This window comes from Tachypleus tridentatus, chromosome 9 (genome assembly GCF_004210375.1).
Source record: "Tachypleus tridentatus isolate NWPU-2018 chromosome 9, ASM421037v1, whole genome shotgun sequence".
In the NCBI taxonomy this organism is placed as follows: domain Eukaryota; kingdom Metazoa; phylum Arthropoda; class Merostomata; order Xiphosura; family Limulidae; genus Tachypleus; species Tachypleus tridentatus.
In genome coordinates this window covers 52,322,184-52,338,549 of record NC_134833.1, presented here as the reverse complement: position 1 = coordinate 52,338,549, position 16,366 = coordinate 52,322,184, and the positions used below count along the sequence as shown (strand labels likewise).

The following is a 16,366-nucleotide window of genomic DNA, read 5'->3' as shown; positions in this document are numbered from 1 at the left end:
ACCAGACATAGTTCGACATGTATGAAAATCGCACATCATATCGCAAGCAGTCCATTTTGGTCTTCCACTGTTCTATCCGCAGAATGGCTGAAATAGAAGAAAAAATATACATGAGGTGCAATTTTTGTTTCGTCGAATTATATCGAATTTCAACTTCTGAAGCAAACGCTCTTGTTCTTCTTCAGGTTTAATTGTGTATTTTATTGAAGGTTTGTTTCGTTGTGTTGGTGTTTTTATTAGATTTGACGATTATTCTTCCTTCTTTATCTCACTTCATGGATGTCTATAAAAGATAAGATACTGAGCAAAAGCAAACATATCTTCGTTCCAGAGAACTCCATGAAGGACAGTAAGCCTAAGAAGACAGATAACAAAATGTATACTCCAAGTAAATACCAGGAACGAATCAATGGAGAGGCTCTGTATCCAGTGGATGATAAGAGAAATGGCTGTCACGATATTATGATGAAGGAGCTACCAGTGAAGAAGAAGGTAATTTTTTGAAGGAGTAAATAAGAAATAAGTCGACTAAAACCCCGTCAAAAGAAAGATAAATATATTGTCAACATTCAGTGAAAACAACACTTAGTTTAAAATAAATATTTGTAGCATAGAATTCAAACAAACGTCGTAAAAATAAGATAAAAAATTAGTTATTTTGCATTAACTGTCTTTTTTTACCACAAGTGGCACAGGCTATTTGTGCTATATCACATTCAATATTGATACGAACTAAAAATGTATTACTACATCTGTCACCAGTAGAAATAAAATGTGTTGTTGTAGCTACTAACGGAAGGAAATCGAATTTAATCTTTTTTTTGTTTTACTGTAAACTGGTAAACAGAAAAATAAATCAGCTATCTGGATGGGTAAAATAAAACATTTGTTGCATTCCTCAAAAGTCTGATTAAAATTAAAGAACAAAAGCATCGACATAAACCAATAATGATGTACTTATTTGTTTTCTGTGTTAATTATACTCGTGATAGGTATTTAATATTTAGTCGCAAAGTCAATTTTAAGTTGATTATATTCTACCTTTATATGAAAATATTGGTCAGAAAATAATTCATACATCCAATTGCTATTATTATCACACAAACTTACTTTTATTGAAATAACTTTACTATTATCGAGATTTAATTTTGCTCTTGTTTGTGTGAATAACTAACCACGGTCTGAGGCTTTTCATTAGGTATACGTACACTACGTGACAACTAATCTCCGTACTATCAGGCTAACTGGGTTACAAAATGTTAATGACCTTCTTCACGGCAATGCATAACACGCAAGTGGACATAATGATCACCCAACTATATCTGGTCAGCTTGTTCTGTCGTATCCTGGGTAAAGCTATATGTCCATGTATTATTCTTGTAAGGAGGAGTTGTGTGATTTTCTCACCACTCTTTTAAGAAATCTGTGGTTCTTAAGTGTGGAGGGCGACCTATTATTTATTTACGGTCATGGGACGCGAACCACGAAACGTCTAATTTGCATTACAACACATTAATTATTAGGTTAAATGTAACCAGGACTAAGTCTGTTATTCAGTCAGTTGGCATCATAGCTTATCTACTTAAGAGGTCAAATTATTCTGGGTTCCATACTTCTGAGTTTTACCTCTTTCTCTTTGAGTATCGGGCTCGGCATGGCCAGATGGTTAGTTCGCTCGGCTGGTATTCTGAGGGTCACAAATTTGGATTCCCATTACACCAAACGTGCTCACCCTTTCAGCCATGGGGGATTTATAATGTAACAGTAAATCCTACTATTCGTTGGTAAAAGATTAGCCCCAGAGTTGGCGGTGGGTGGTGATGACTATCTACCTTTCCTCGTTTCTTAAACTGCTAAATTAGAGACGACTAGTGCAGATATTCCTCGTAAGACTTTGTGTGAAATTTGAAACAAACTAACAAACTGTGAAAGCTTCAATTTTATCTAGATCAATATTTACAGAAAATTAGCTATGACTTATTCAGATTACTTGTTTTTCTTGTTTAAATATTTTACACTAAACTGTTTAAATTCAACATAAGGCATTCTACAACCTCTACAATTCCAGGAAATTACTTGCCTTATATCATACAAAAATGATCCAAGTCATTTTAAGTGATATAGCTAGACGCTGATGCTCTAATTGTTTTACATGGCTTACACTGGATAACGGCAGCCGACGTTCACATTCTCAGCCATGAGTGGTTACAATATTAATGACATTAAAACTTCAGTTCTTTTCGTACGTAAGAGCATCAGCATCTATATGAACATTGCGTTCATAGCGAATATCAGAGGATTGAGGTGTTGTGATCATGTGCACATCGTATTATGGTTCTTATCCATCTCTGTCCTCTGACATGCTTCTGGTAGTCCATCTTATGAACTTCTGAAGATTTTGGTCGTGCCAAGGATTACCAGTATCCTGGTGAAGTACTTGCCACTCTATGTCATATTATTAGACTTCTTCAGTTCGATGAACACTTTGGGGTGTTGTAGAGATTACTCATGTCAGTATCTAGGCATCGAAATGACTTGTCACCATGGCTAAAGACCTGATGGATATCTTCTGCCCATATAACCACAGACGAGTGAACATGATGAGTAGCCTAGGGGATCCCTGGTGGTTATGGCTTAACTCCCTTATTTTATGAACCATGTTATGAGCATGAACTAATCCTTTGGCGTCTGTGATGAAAGATATTCATTCAGTAGAGGACTCATTCTAACCTATATCCCATTTTCGACTGTTGGTCTCATTTCAGTTGCTGTTTCCTTCTCTTTACTGTATATGTTACACGTTATAAAATAAATAACATAAAAGATCGTTGAAATCGAATCAGAGAAAACAGAAATAATTCTTACTTAAACTCACAGAAACTACGATGTTCTCATAAGAAACGGAGTAAATAGATATATAACTAGAGAAACCTGACAATTATGTGATTCAATGTGCGTTTATGTTTCATAAAATATAGTTTGTTTTGATATTTGAAGGGAAAAGGAGAAGAAAGCCAAAAGTTTCGTCAAAAGAGTTCACTTTCAGCAGAACCAGGATCTCACTCGGAGCAAGGTTTGTACGTTAACATTCTTTCAAGTTGACATACTACAATTATTTCATCATATATCAATATAAAATATAATCTAATACGGATAGTTATGTCGATGCAACTGCTGAATTTGCTCATATAAGCTACTTATAATTGCTTTACAAATACTTGAAATATTTTGGTAGATTTTTAATTTTCCTATATCTGTCTATCAATCTATCTATATATATATATAATGATTAAAGTTTTATAAACGAGTAAACTTAGTGTGACAATGTGCACTTTTCAAATGTCACTTCTGTTGCTTATACGTGCGAGTATGTTTTTGCCATTCATATTGAATGCATAACAATCAGGTCATCCCTTAACTAATGTCCGATTTTAGGTTTAGTAAAATAGAAGGGATTTCAAACGCTTTAAATGTTATTTAATCAATAACGTATATTCCATTATTATTAATTACTTCCTGCCATAAGCTTCTGAATGACATTTCTATGAAATTATTGGGATTTGGAGGAATAAATTGTAGAGAAGGTAGTTTGACATGTGTTCCAAGCTCTTTTCCATCAAGATAGTTCTGCAAACTTTGGAACAGATGATAATCAGATGGAGCAAGGTCTGGAGAATAAGAAGGATTTGGAAGTTTTTCCCAGTCTAGCTCTTCAATTTTTACAGATGTGATCCTTGCTGTATGGGGCCTTGCATTATCCTGATGTAACACAACACCTTTACATTTGATTAAATCAGGTCTCTTTACTTTCAGCGCAATATTTAACCACTCCAACAATTGACAATAGAAGTCTGATGTAATCGTTACACTGAGTGGCAGCAACTCAAGGTGGATCACACCAACAATATCCCACCAAACACTTAACAAGACTTTACTGGGGTGGAGGTCCATTTTGGGCTGTGCTTTAACCAGTTTACTTGCATTGAGCCATTGTCTGCGGCGCTTAACATTTTTATAACATATTTATTTTTATCTCCAGTCACTAACATGTCCAAAAAAATAAGTTATGTTTACGAGAGTTCAGAAAAGTACAAATGTCCACTCTTGCTTTAAGTTTGGCTTGTATCTAATCATGGACGACCCATTTTCCACGTTTTGACACCTTTCCGAGCTGTTACAGATGACGGTGAAGTGTTGAATGGGTTGAATTAAGTTTCTATCATAATTAAACTCAACAGGACGACCCGAATGTGGCACATCACTTAAGCTGCAGTCATCTTATCTGAACTTCTGAAATCACCTTCGACATTTTCTCTCATTGAGAGATTCCGCACCATAAACACCTTGAATAATCCGTGATAACGAGAAAACCCACTTCTAGAGAAAATTACATATTTAAAAATTCATACCCATACCAGCCTTAAATATATAATAATACCTTGAATGTTTCGTGTAGTTTCTGTTGCACTATTACCTTTTTTTAAATTCATAAAGCATTAAATGTCTAATGTGCTCCTCAGACACATCTATCTTCATAAGGGTTTATGTCATTAACTATCTGAAAAAGTGGAGTTGTGTTAGTTTCTTTTATTTGTCTGAGCATTTTAATACACGTCCTACTACATATTGTAGTCGTTAAAACCTTCTACCAAGACAGAAATGATAATGCACTTTCTGTATTAAATTTTCGCACATTACTTATGGGATGACCTGATATTTAAAAATATTGAAAACTTCTCAATGAACGAATGTTTACAAGCATATTTAAATAAAATGAATATATTTTGCAATGAATTGTTTCACTTTTATACGATTCATTTGTGTACGTAAAGTGAAAGAATTGCTTACAATAATTTTATTCCTCTAGTAGATTCTAGTTTAGTGACAGCACTTGGCAGCGGAGATGAGTGTCCAGATATACTGAAACCCCGACGAACTTATAAAAAGGTAATTTATGACTTCTTGAATTTATGTTTTCAATAATCATGGAGGATGTAGCTCCAGTGGGGACGTTTTAATCTCTTATTTACAATCATGTTATTTCTTTTAAAATGCGTGAATATCTTATCTGGATGAATGTGTTAGTCGATTTCCCGTGGAGCCAGTACATTAGATTCGCGTGTGCTGTATTCATGACATCATATCTGTTCCCTGAAAATGGATAAAAATAAAGATCTCCAGGACAAAATCCGGAGGCAAAAAGGAAAAATCGTGACTCCTATTGTAAATCTACATGCACACAGAATAAACATTTTGCAAAGTTCGGGAGTGAAAATCGCCTGATAAAAAGTTTTTTTTCCGTATCACATAAGCAAGAGTTCCATTATAATATGATGGTAACATAATGCCTTTTACTGTAAGCTAAGAAAAAACCTTTTATCTTAGTAGATTTGAACCTAAACATTCTTATATTGCTTTGTTCTTCAAAGATTTTAAAATCATTTTTCCCTAAATATATATTAAATCCTCTAGTGATAAGACGTTATTCCATACTTTAAGTAATGTCAGCTTAACCACACTGATGTTTGTGTTGCATATACTCACATATGAATTGACTTATTTCTTCGTTTGTCTCAGTCAAGATATTAAATGATTTGAATAAATGAAGTTTCTGTTCTTTCAGCACAAATAGAGTGGGGAATAGATCGCTAGTTTTTAGCGTTGTAAGTCTATAAACTAATCCACTGACGAACCAAGCAACTAAATGGACAGTCAACTAATTCAGTTGTTTTTTATACTTGTTTGTTACCTCCATATCAGATTTTTTTTCAAACCGAGTTTAAATCAACGTCACAGTGTAAATAGTAATGACGCTTGAAAATATCTTTATTGTACGTTTTAGTGAGCTAAAAGCACTAGGGTCTATAATTACGTTTAAAAAATACACCATTCCTGTATGGAATGATATGTTTTATGAGCGAGTAGACACTTTTTACTGCATACATAATTTTCTTTTCACTTGCATAATGTAATTTTAATGGTACGTGTTGTTCCTGAGCTTCATACTTAATTTCCATGGTTGTTCTGCGTATTTCAATAGCCGTATGCTGTTTTAGGTTTGGTTTATTTGGAATTTCGCGCAAAACTATACGAGGGTTATCTGCTCTAGCCGTCGCTAACTTAACAGTTTAAGACTAGAGGGAAGGCAGCTAATCATCACCACCCACCGTTAACTCTTAGGCTACTCTTTTATCAACGAAGAGTGGAATTGACCGTTATATTATAATGCCCCCACGGTTGAAAGGACGAGCATGTTTGGTGTGACGGGGATTCGAACCCGCGACCCTCGGATTACAAGTCTAGTGCCTTAACCACCTGGCCATGCCGGGCCTTGCTGTTTTGACATCAGTTAGGAAAATGTTTTTTTTTATAAATTACTAATTTTATCATGCTTTCATATAAACTTAGGAATTAGGTGAAAATATTCAAATATTTGTCAGGTAATAAGTACCCAAGTAGCACAGCGGTATGTCTGTGCACCAACACTGCTAGAATTGGGTTTCAATACCAGTGATGGGCAGAACACAAATAGCTCTCCAAATGAAAACATCTATCTATAAAAATATATGTAAAAACGGCTCGTTTGGGTTGAGAAAACTTTTTACGTAGAGGGGCGAACAACGTGAAAAAAAATTCTCAACCCAAACGAGCCATTTTTACATGTATATTTTTCTCTACAAGTGGGTTTTCTCGACATCACTGATCTATCTCTAAATGTTATTATAATAGATAAAATAATGACCTGTATTTCCAAATTGTATTTTTTATTGGTCAATAAATCTTTACAGCATTTTTGAGCTCTTCTATACTTACAAGTACGCTACAAAAGTAGGAAACCGACTAAACATAGACATAAGTTACGGATCCTCATACTTTATTATAAATGTTGATACTACTATATACGTATACTAATACAAGAATACATATAATATTCTACACAAGTTTTTATATACAAGTCTGTATATACACTGCATATTTATATATTTATCTTATACTTTTAACGGCTTAGCGTTTAGAGAAAGAACTTATCAGACTGACACATATTTTATTTACGAATACAAATTTAATGCGTTTAAAAACTTTAGCCAATGTATTTATAATAAAGATGGGATATATTGATATTCCCACTTCTTTCCATTCTCCAACTTTTCAAAATTGTTATGTGGATGTCATTTTAATTATTTTAAAGACTCAAACTGTATTGATAGCTTACTTTCAAACTTGAGTTTAATTCACACCAACACTTGATTTACAATAGGAAGTAAAGTTGACGGTAAGCTTTCATTTTATACACAATGATAGAGCACTTTACCCTCATTGAAATTCATCCACGATCCTAAATCAAAGAACATATAACGATCATAAAATGTTTCTTTCTCTCAACAGGCTTTCCTAACTAAGAAATATATGTTTCGGTCTCATCTTGCATCATAAATCGTTCCCCGGTGCAGCAACTGTAAGTCTTCAAATTTACGTCGCTAAAATAATGGATTCGAATCCCCTCGGCAGACATAGCCCAGTGTGGATTTGCTATAACAAAAGACATATATATCGCAAATTAAACACATTTTCAATGTGATAAATACAATTTTATGTCCTCTGGAAAATCGAAGAAACAAACAATGGGGAATTTTTAAAATTCCTCTTCACTACAATGAGTGTTGTTTTACATATTTACTCAGAATATGTGGTCAAAACTGTTAGAATATAATTCGGAAGATCTTTCTTCCTACCTGGGAAAGAGTTAGACCAGCTTCTGTCAAAAACATCTGTTGCTTAGACAACCTGGATGAGAGTATCACTTTAAAAATAAAGATTGTGATAGTTCGTACGTTGATATTTTTCAACGATTTTAATAGAACATTTGTAAACCTTTTATTGTTTATTTGAACACAACCTTCAACAAAATCACTCATTTTACTTTTTTTTAATTTTTGAACTCTTACACAAAAAAAAAGAATTTGGGTTTTCAAAATTAGTCTTTCTTTATGAAAAAGAAACCTAGCGTTAATATTTATTCAGGTGTATAGTCACGTGTATTGTCTTAGCATTATTATTCAACGACGTAATTATTTACAGACAGGCGACAGATTAAACTGTTGAGCGATTCTATACAAAATTTACCGCCTGGTTAGGTAACGTAAACAGGTGTTTAAACGTGCTTCTTTGTTTATCTGTACGTAAAATTACAAAAAAGAAATGATAGGTTTTTCACAACTGGTGAGGTGCGTTCCTTTAGGACAAGAGGAACTATATTCCATCAACTATATCAACTTATATCAACTACTAGTAATGTATTTATAGCTTTAAAAGAGTTCCTGGGGAAGCTGTAAAGCGAAATTTTCAGCAATAAACGATACATTCTCGATACCGAGGTCGTTATTTTACGTATTTTAGTAGATATGTTTAGAAGTAAACACGAGTTAGTCTTAAATATATTAATAATAAATCGCTATCGTCGATATACCTACAGTATTTTTTATGAAAGCTTGAAATTCCTTTAACCTTTTTCTTAAAGAAAATTTGTCAGAAAAGGAATTGCAATTCTCTTGTGACGAAATTGTGTTTCCAAAACGCACGCTTATGGTGGACGTGTACACTGTTATAACCAGCATGACGTACTAGATCAGTTCTTGTCAGTATAATTTCTACTAGCTATGTTGGTGAACAGAGAAACAAACTATGATGTCGCACTTTAAATTTCTTCTGTGTATCTACACAGTTGTTTATTGAAGTATATTTGTTATAAGTTATTTTTTCCAGAAATTTGATAACATTCTTCAGCGTGTGAAGAGTTATAAGAACCTATATTCGAGACCCGGCATGACAAGGTGGTTAAGTCACTCGACTTGTAATCTGAGGGTCGCGGGTACGATTCCCTATCACATCAAACATGTTCGTTCTTTCAGCCGCGGGGGCGATATAATGTGAAGGTCAATCCCAATATTCGTTGGTAAAATTGTATCCTAAGAGTTGGCGGTGGCTGATGATGACTAGCTGCCTTTTCTCTAGTCTTAAACTGTTAAATTAGGGACGGCTAGCGCAGATAACCTTCGTGTAGTTTTGCGCGAAATTCAAAACAAACCAAACAAACTTGTGCTTGAAAATAATGGTCAAAGTTAACATCCTGTTTAATTAACAATTAATGCTAACGATGTTTTAAACGTTTTTGTAATTTATATTTCCTCATTCTAATAGGAACATAGTTTATATTCTCCAACTTGTTTGCGACTTTGTGAATAACTTCAGATATGCGGGTATTGTTTAATTTATCAATTACAACCGAACTGTTTCCTTTATCAAATTTTGTTATCGCTATATTTTTGGTTTTACTGACTTTTAAGATTTAAGATATTTCCGTTTTTAGGTTTAATAATCTATATATTAAATTGTTGTTAATTGAAGAGTAAAAAAGTCAACTTTTTTAAGTTTTTAAGTTACTATTTATAAGGAGCCCGGCATGACAAGGTTTGTTATGGTGCTCGACATCTAAACGCAAACTGACGTAGCAGGGGTTTAGTTTAGAGAGAGAGAAATCGTAAAAATTATCTCTCCAACTGGGGTGTTCAGGAGCGTTGTGGTTCCTCTTCGTCCCCTTTCGTGGAAGGTTATTGAATGTAGCTGGGTTTTTTTATATATAGTTTTTATACTCTTTTTGGGTGAAGGTGGTCATACTTAATATTATCCATGACCGAGGCAAAGGCATCACCGGAGAAAACAGTCAGGTCCCGTCCCGAAAGGCAGATGTCAAAGTAAATATCAACACAAAACACAAACGATCCGATTCAGGGCCTGGCAATGAGTTGCCTGGGCTGGGATCTAAAGATCCAATGCCTAAGTTTTTGCTGTGGGGGGAAACGGGAGCGCACCGAGAAAAACCCACTTTCACAGGACAGGCGCCGAATGCTCGACATCTAATGTGAGGGTCGAAGGTTAGAATACCCATCAAACCAAACAATCTCGCCATTTCAGCCGTGTTGGCATTATAATGCGACTGTCAATCCCACTATTCGTTGGTAAAATAGTATCCTAAGAGTTGGCGGTGGGTAATGATGACTAGCTGCCTTTCCTCTAGTCTTACACTGCAAAATTGGGGACGGCTAGCGCAGATGGCTCTCGAGTAGCTTTGCTCAAAATTCAAAACAAACCAATCCAACGTGAGGGCGTTTTAATGTAAAACTTTGCCAAAGAGAAGCTCAAATTTATCGCTGACCCACCACAGGTCGTTGAAGTCAACGTAACGTTTTGTGGAAAAAATAGTCATAACAGAAATCTTTTTTGAAGAACATTTAAATTGAACGAACTTTACTATTTTGATATCTGATCCCAAATGTCAAGAAAAAACTATTTACAAAATGTAAATATATTTCAAAAGAAACTTCAAACTAGACTCAAATATCCATTTTTTTATTTGTTTGTTTTATAGCAAATCTTCATTGGACTATCTGCTATGACCCTGCGGGGAGTCAAACCCTGGATTTAAACGTTGTAGATTCTTAAGCTTACCCCTGACCTATTGAAAGGGGGCATTTTCCTATGTAAAAATTAGTTTAGCAATAATTAAAACAAAAACATGGAATGTGAAGAGTGTCCATTTTGTAATACATAAGGAAAAATTTTGTTTTGCCTTTTTGTTACACGAATAAAATAATCATAAAAAATATAAAATACTTGCAAATTAAATAATAGTTGCAGGAGAGTGCTTGAAACATAAATGTTCAAAACATAGTTTAAAAATATATCACTTACTTGTTTAGAAAGTACAAGTTCCCTTCTTTAGGATACCTTAACTGCTTGTAATTGAACCCATGTTTTCAACAAACACTTTGTAAAGGTAGTAGGAGAGACCTAAATTTTTCCTAGCATACATGTTCACTTTAATAAGCAGAACATCCTCACACAACTAATATATATATAGTGTGTGTGTGTGTGTGTGTGTGTGTGTGTCATTATATCGTGCAGTCATAGTGTCATTTCATTTTTTGGTGTCGATTTTAACCTTTCAGTGTTTATCAGTCCGCTTCTCTTGATTGAAGTAACTTCGGTTCAACTACTAGATAGTTAGTTCTCGGTTAACACTACACAACGTGTAAATATCAAAGCGACAAACAAGTTACACGTATTGAAGTATCACTAATGTAAGAGTGACGTAGTTGTCAATTTTAATTATTTTAAAAGTTTACAGCAGGCCAATGACCAAAGCAGTTAACGTATTAATGTGTGATTATAATGAGACTAAAGCTGAAATTTAATGAAGTTAGTTCGGCTACAAGTTTATTATTCACCTGATAAAGCTTTTTTTTTTTTTCATCTACTAAACATAGCATGTTGTAATAATAAGCTACTTTGTTGAAAAAAATTATATTTTAATCTCGAAGTTTGGAACAAGATAATTACCATTCTACCTCGTTATTACCAAGTTTCTCACTTTAATTGTCATATGCCACGCAATTTCATGTATGTCCGGATTGTATTGGTGGAATTATTTATTTTGAGCCAAACCTGAATGCCTGTAACACTGTTAGTTTGTATAAGGACATTTTGCTTCCTGTCTCGTGAATTAGATTTGTATATGGTAATCAACATCACCGAATCAAAACATTCAAAGCCGTCAAGTTCTCCTAATATAGCTGGTTACTTTGGCCGAGAACATAATGATGCAATCTGGGTCAAGTGGTCAAGCTGGTAAATCACATTGATCAATAGAGATGTGTGACTTCATGTCAAAAGTCTTTTTAGCTTGATTGTTTGGGATACTTACTGCCTATATGTTATTCCATTCATTCATTATTCCAATAGTTAACAGAATGAATAGTCTAGAAAACGATTAGTAAAAGGATTTTTGAGATCAGGAGACATTTGATCAGCTCAATCGTTCATAGTTTACACGTGGACACGCATGATTTGGGACAGAATTAAAATAACTTTCTAAGAACTGTTAAGTGAATGTAATGTGGATGCTTACATGTTATATTAAAACTGTAAATTTTAGACTGTTTTGCTTACAGTAAGAATAGTTCTAAATACGTTATACTATTATATAAAGTTTTAAGACTTCCTTGTTAATATAATTTTTTTTAAGAAAATAAGTTCATACTTTTATGGGAACGCCATTCTACCCAATTTTATAACTAAATTTTATAAATTAACCATATAAATGTTGAAATTAAACAACCCTGGGTATTTTTGTGCGAAACTTATTTTATTTTACCTTCAAAGAGTTTTCGAAAACTTAAATATTTTAACTTATCAGTTCGTTTTATTCTGTAGTTTCTAGTGTTTCTAGTAAGAAACAGTCTAAGTTGTCAATTTATTGTGCTCACACAACGCTTGACTTTATTAAATTCATGTGTTATGCTTCAATATTCAAACTGCATTATCTCTCGTTGTGACCTTTGCGGTATGATACTCAGTCTTCAATTATATATTCATTCAACTTATAAAATATGTTCATTTTTTTATGATGGACGTAGGATTGGCCACGGAGTTCCTTGGATGACGGATTGTCTCTTGAAGAAGACGCTATTGCTACTTCTTCTGATTCCCGCTACGTACCATTTCCTGTATCCAAGAGGACCACTCTCGGTAAACCCCTTGTACAAATCATGGCAGAAAATCCGGAAGCTGGCTGCTTAACACGAGACTTTCTTACACACACCCCACCGTTGCCACCACGGAGTATTGTTGGAGCCGTGGGGACTCACGTGGTGTGACTTTTGAAATAATTCAAATCCTAAATCTTGTGCTTCCGCTTGTCGTCTCTCCTGTTGCGGAAAATGGTGAAAATCTGACAAGAGTAAAGTAGATAAAATGCTCTGACACTTGTTGAAACATCAAACAATGTCTCTGTTAAACACTCTCTATAATCTGTGAGGAACATACTAAAAGGTTGAAAATATTTTCAGAATAGCATGATAATTAAAAGCATTTCCTAAAAGTATTTTCCTTGGCTATTCAGAATTTCTTAGACCGCTTTGGCAATATTACTAGCTCACCTTAAATGTTTCGAATGAGGTTATTCTACACGAATAAAAGAAAATGGAATTCTGTTATATGTTTAAAGCTAATCACAAGAGTACCGCTTCGTGTTTATTTTCTCAAAGGTAACATGTTGTTGTAATTAATTTGTTATTGTTGTTGATGTTCCATAGCAACATTATTTAGTAATGCATATTGAAATTCAAGGAAGTAAAACATTCAGTGTTTAAACGGAATCTTAAGAATGTTAATTTGGATAATTCTACGAGAAAGGAACTAGATAATCGATATTTAATGTTATGTTGATAATCAAGAAGTAATCTGGAAGTGTAAAGATATCCATTTTGTATGAATACAGAGCTTGGTAATCTTAATTATTTACTTCTCTGTTTGTAAAGTGTATTCTTCTTACTTTACTCTATGCTTTCGTGAAACATAAAATTATATAACGTTGGTGGTTTTGCTTTTTCCAATATATTGCCTGTCCGTGCCTTTTTTGTTTGTGTTCAAAGCAAAATATGAACTGCTAGTGTATTAACATGAAGCGTCCAGATATTTGTGTTGTTATGGTTAAATGACAGTCCTTTGTAAATATTAATTAAAATAAATCAGTGTTTTACGTTTACTGTTTTCCACGTTTTCTTACTTTTACGCTTTCAAGCTTCTAAGGTACAAACATCACGCTATTTCACACTCATTAAATAAAACTGACACAATTGTATGGCCTTACTAAACAAATAGAAATCGACTTCCTTGAAGACAAGCTGACTAATAAACCCAAAACATGTTTTTGAGTTTTTATTTCACACGTTTGATGTAACCTAATAAGGCGGAAACAAAATTATTCTTTGAAATAATTATAAATACCAATATCATATCGTTAGTACTAAATTACTAGGAGACACATAAAGAAAATCTTTTTGAATTTCTCCAGTTAGACACTCATGTTTTAGTGTTTTCATGTTAGCAACATTTATTTCTAAATTGGTGGTATTTTTAAGAGTTTTTAAGAGACGCAACCTGAAATTCTAAGACTAGCGAAGTTTGATATCAATCAACTTTGGTGGTAAACGTCACTTCTAGACAGTCAGAGTTGTACACAAAAGCCATAAGGACAAAATATTTTTTTATAAAATATTTTATACACATTGCAATTAAATTTCAGTTTGTCTGATTTTCTCACAGATTAGATGAAAATTTTAACACAAAATAATAAAACTAGTCATGTTGATATAAAGGCTCAGCTCAGCCTAGTCATGTTGATATAAAGGCTCAGCTCAGCCTAGTCATGTTGACATAAAGGCTTAGCTCAGCCGAGCTTGACTTAATTTGAGTGATGAAAAAATAAATTATAACTTTATAGTAAATTTATCTTTGCTAGAAATAGTGTTCCGTATTTATGTAAAATGGTTTTATACAAAGGTTAATCTGGTGTAAAAACTGCTTACTTCCCGTTCGACATCTCCGAGAAAGCTTCGAGTGAAATCAAGGTATTAGAAAATGAATTTTATAAGAAAACTTTAAGGTTGTTTTTTTGTTTTGAGCATTCCAGTTAAGGAAAAAGTCCACTTAGAATATCAAAAATTACTACACACGGACTTCGAAACATGTATGAAAACAAAATATCATAATATACAAATGTTTTTCGTCACATTACTAATTTGGCCATCATCTTTCACGAACCATCGAAGCACTTTATATTTAGAACATAATCCCATAATAGACGTCGTAGTCACATGTGCCGACATAAAAAAAAATAATAAATGAAAGAGGCCTTATTCTGTAGAACATAAAAATGTGATACCGTTTCAGAATTACTGTTTCGACAGATTAGCGGATGTTTCTAGACGCTGTAAAGTCCCTCCTCCAGTAGTTAAGAAGAAGGTCTGAGGGTTCACTCCGCTAAAACTGAGTTGTGATACTCGTAGTAGCCTGTTATGTAACCTTTTTGTAACAAGTAACAAAACAAACTATTGAGTTTCACTCTGGAAGACATTCGAGTTTATTACAAGTAAAGATTTGTTTGTTGTTGTTTTTTAGTTTCGCGCAAGGCTACATGAGGGCTATTTGCGCTAACCCTCTCTAATTTTGCAGTGTAAGACAAGAGGGAAGGCAGCTAGTCATCACCACTCTCCGCCAACTATTGGGCTACTCTTTTACCAACGAATAGTTGGATTGACCGTCACATTATAACGCCCCCACGGCTGAAAGAGCGAGCATGTTTGGTGGGACGGAGATTCGAACCCGCAACCCTCAGATTACGAGTCGAACGCCTTAACCCACTTGGCCATGCCGGGCCCTACAGGTAAAGAACATTGAACAATCTTGTCGTTAAAAAAAAAATGACATCTGACATTATTGTTTTGTTTTCAAACAGATGATGATCTGTAATTGCCCTCAGCAAATATTTGAATCCCCTTCCAGTTGTCAAAATTTGTTATTGTTTCCTTCCAAATACGTCTACTCAAAACTGACCCGCCCAGCTCAGCATGGCCAGGTGGATAGAGTGCTTGACTCATAATTTGAGGGTCGTGGGTTCGATTCCCCGTCAAACCAAACCAAACATGCTCGCCCTTTCAGCCGTGGGGCGTTTAAATGTTACAGTCAATTCTATTATTCATTCGCAAATGAGAATTCCAAGAGTTAACGGTAGATGGTGAAGACTAGCTGCTTTCCCTCTAATCTTACACCGTTAAATTAAGGACGGATAGTACAGATAACCGTTGTGTAGCTTTGCGTAAAATTCAAACAAATAAACAAACTGATCCGACCTTTTTCCATGAGTAAATATTCTGTTTTACGTCTTTTGGAAAAAAGATTGAAATCACTAGAAATAATGGCTTCATTAATTAGATTTGGCTTACTATAAACAACAGCAATATCATCGGCATAGGCTTGGATATCTCCAAAACTGTTGGTAAAGAATATCATTTATATAAATGAGAAATAATAAAGGGCCCAGAACAGAACCTTGTGGTACTCAACATTAATTGTAAGCCAATCACTATAATTATTATGGATACAAACTGATTGCTTTCTATTGTGAAAGTAAGAAAAAAACCAATCAAAAACAATGCCTCTAAAACCATAATAAGATAATTTATTTAACAATATTTTATGATTAACAGAATCAAAAGCTTTGGCTAAGTCAAGAAAAACAGCAATTGGATGAAGATCAGAATCCAAAGCTTCTGTAATACTTCCCACAAGTTTAGCAACAGCAACCTCCGTTCCAAGCCCAGGCCGAAAGCCAAATTGAGAAGGAGACAAAACTGAATGTCTATCAAGAAATGATAAAATTCTAATCTTCATAGATTTTCAAATAGTTTAGAGAAATGTATTAATAAGGAAATAGGTCTATAATTCGTAAAATCAGAAATATTACCAG

At 34.1% G+C, this 16,366-nt stretch overlaps 1 protein-coding gene and 1 long non-coding RNA gene across 3 annotated transcripts in view; one reads left to right on the top strand and one right to left on the bottom strand.

The window, feature by feature from the left end:
- Positions 1 to 13,603, top strand: part of LOC143225253 (nephrin-like) — a 167,225-nt gene extending 153,622 nt beyond the window's left edge. The window contains exons 19-22 of one of the 2 annotated variants that reach the window (XM_076454335.1): positions 332 to 492; positions 2,998 to 3,073; positions 4,871 to 4,947; positions 12,474 to 13,603. In XM_076454335.1, the coding sequence (XP_076310450.1) occupies positions 332 to 492; positions 2,998 to 3,073; positions 4,871 to 4,947; positions 12,474 to 12,713 (554 nt within the window). In that variant the 3' untranslated portion in view covers positions 12,714 to 13,603. Of the gene's footprint in view, positions 1 to 331; positions 493 to 2,997; positions 3,074 to 4,867; positions 4,948 to 12,473 lie in introns of both variants that reach the window. The other variant, XM_076454334.1, reaches the window with a different exon arrangement.
- The window catches only part of LOC143225254 (uncharacterized), a 135,092-nt gene continuing 125,732 nt past the window's right edge, over positions 7,007 to 16,366 (bottom strand). Inside the window, exon 3 of the long non-coding RNA XR_013013750.1 lies at positions 7,007 to 7,530. This is a non-coding gene — a long non-coding RNA (uncharacterized LOC143225254). The remainder of the gene's footprint in view (positions 7,531 to 16,366) is intronic.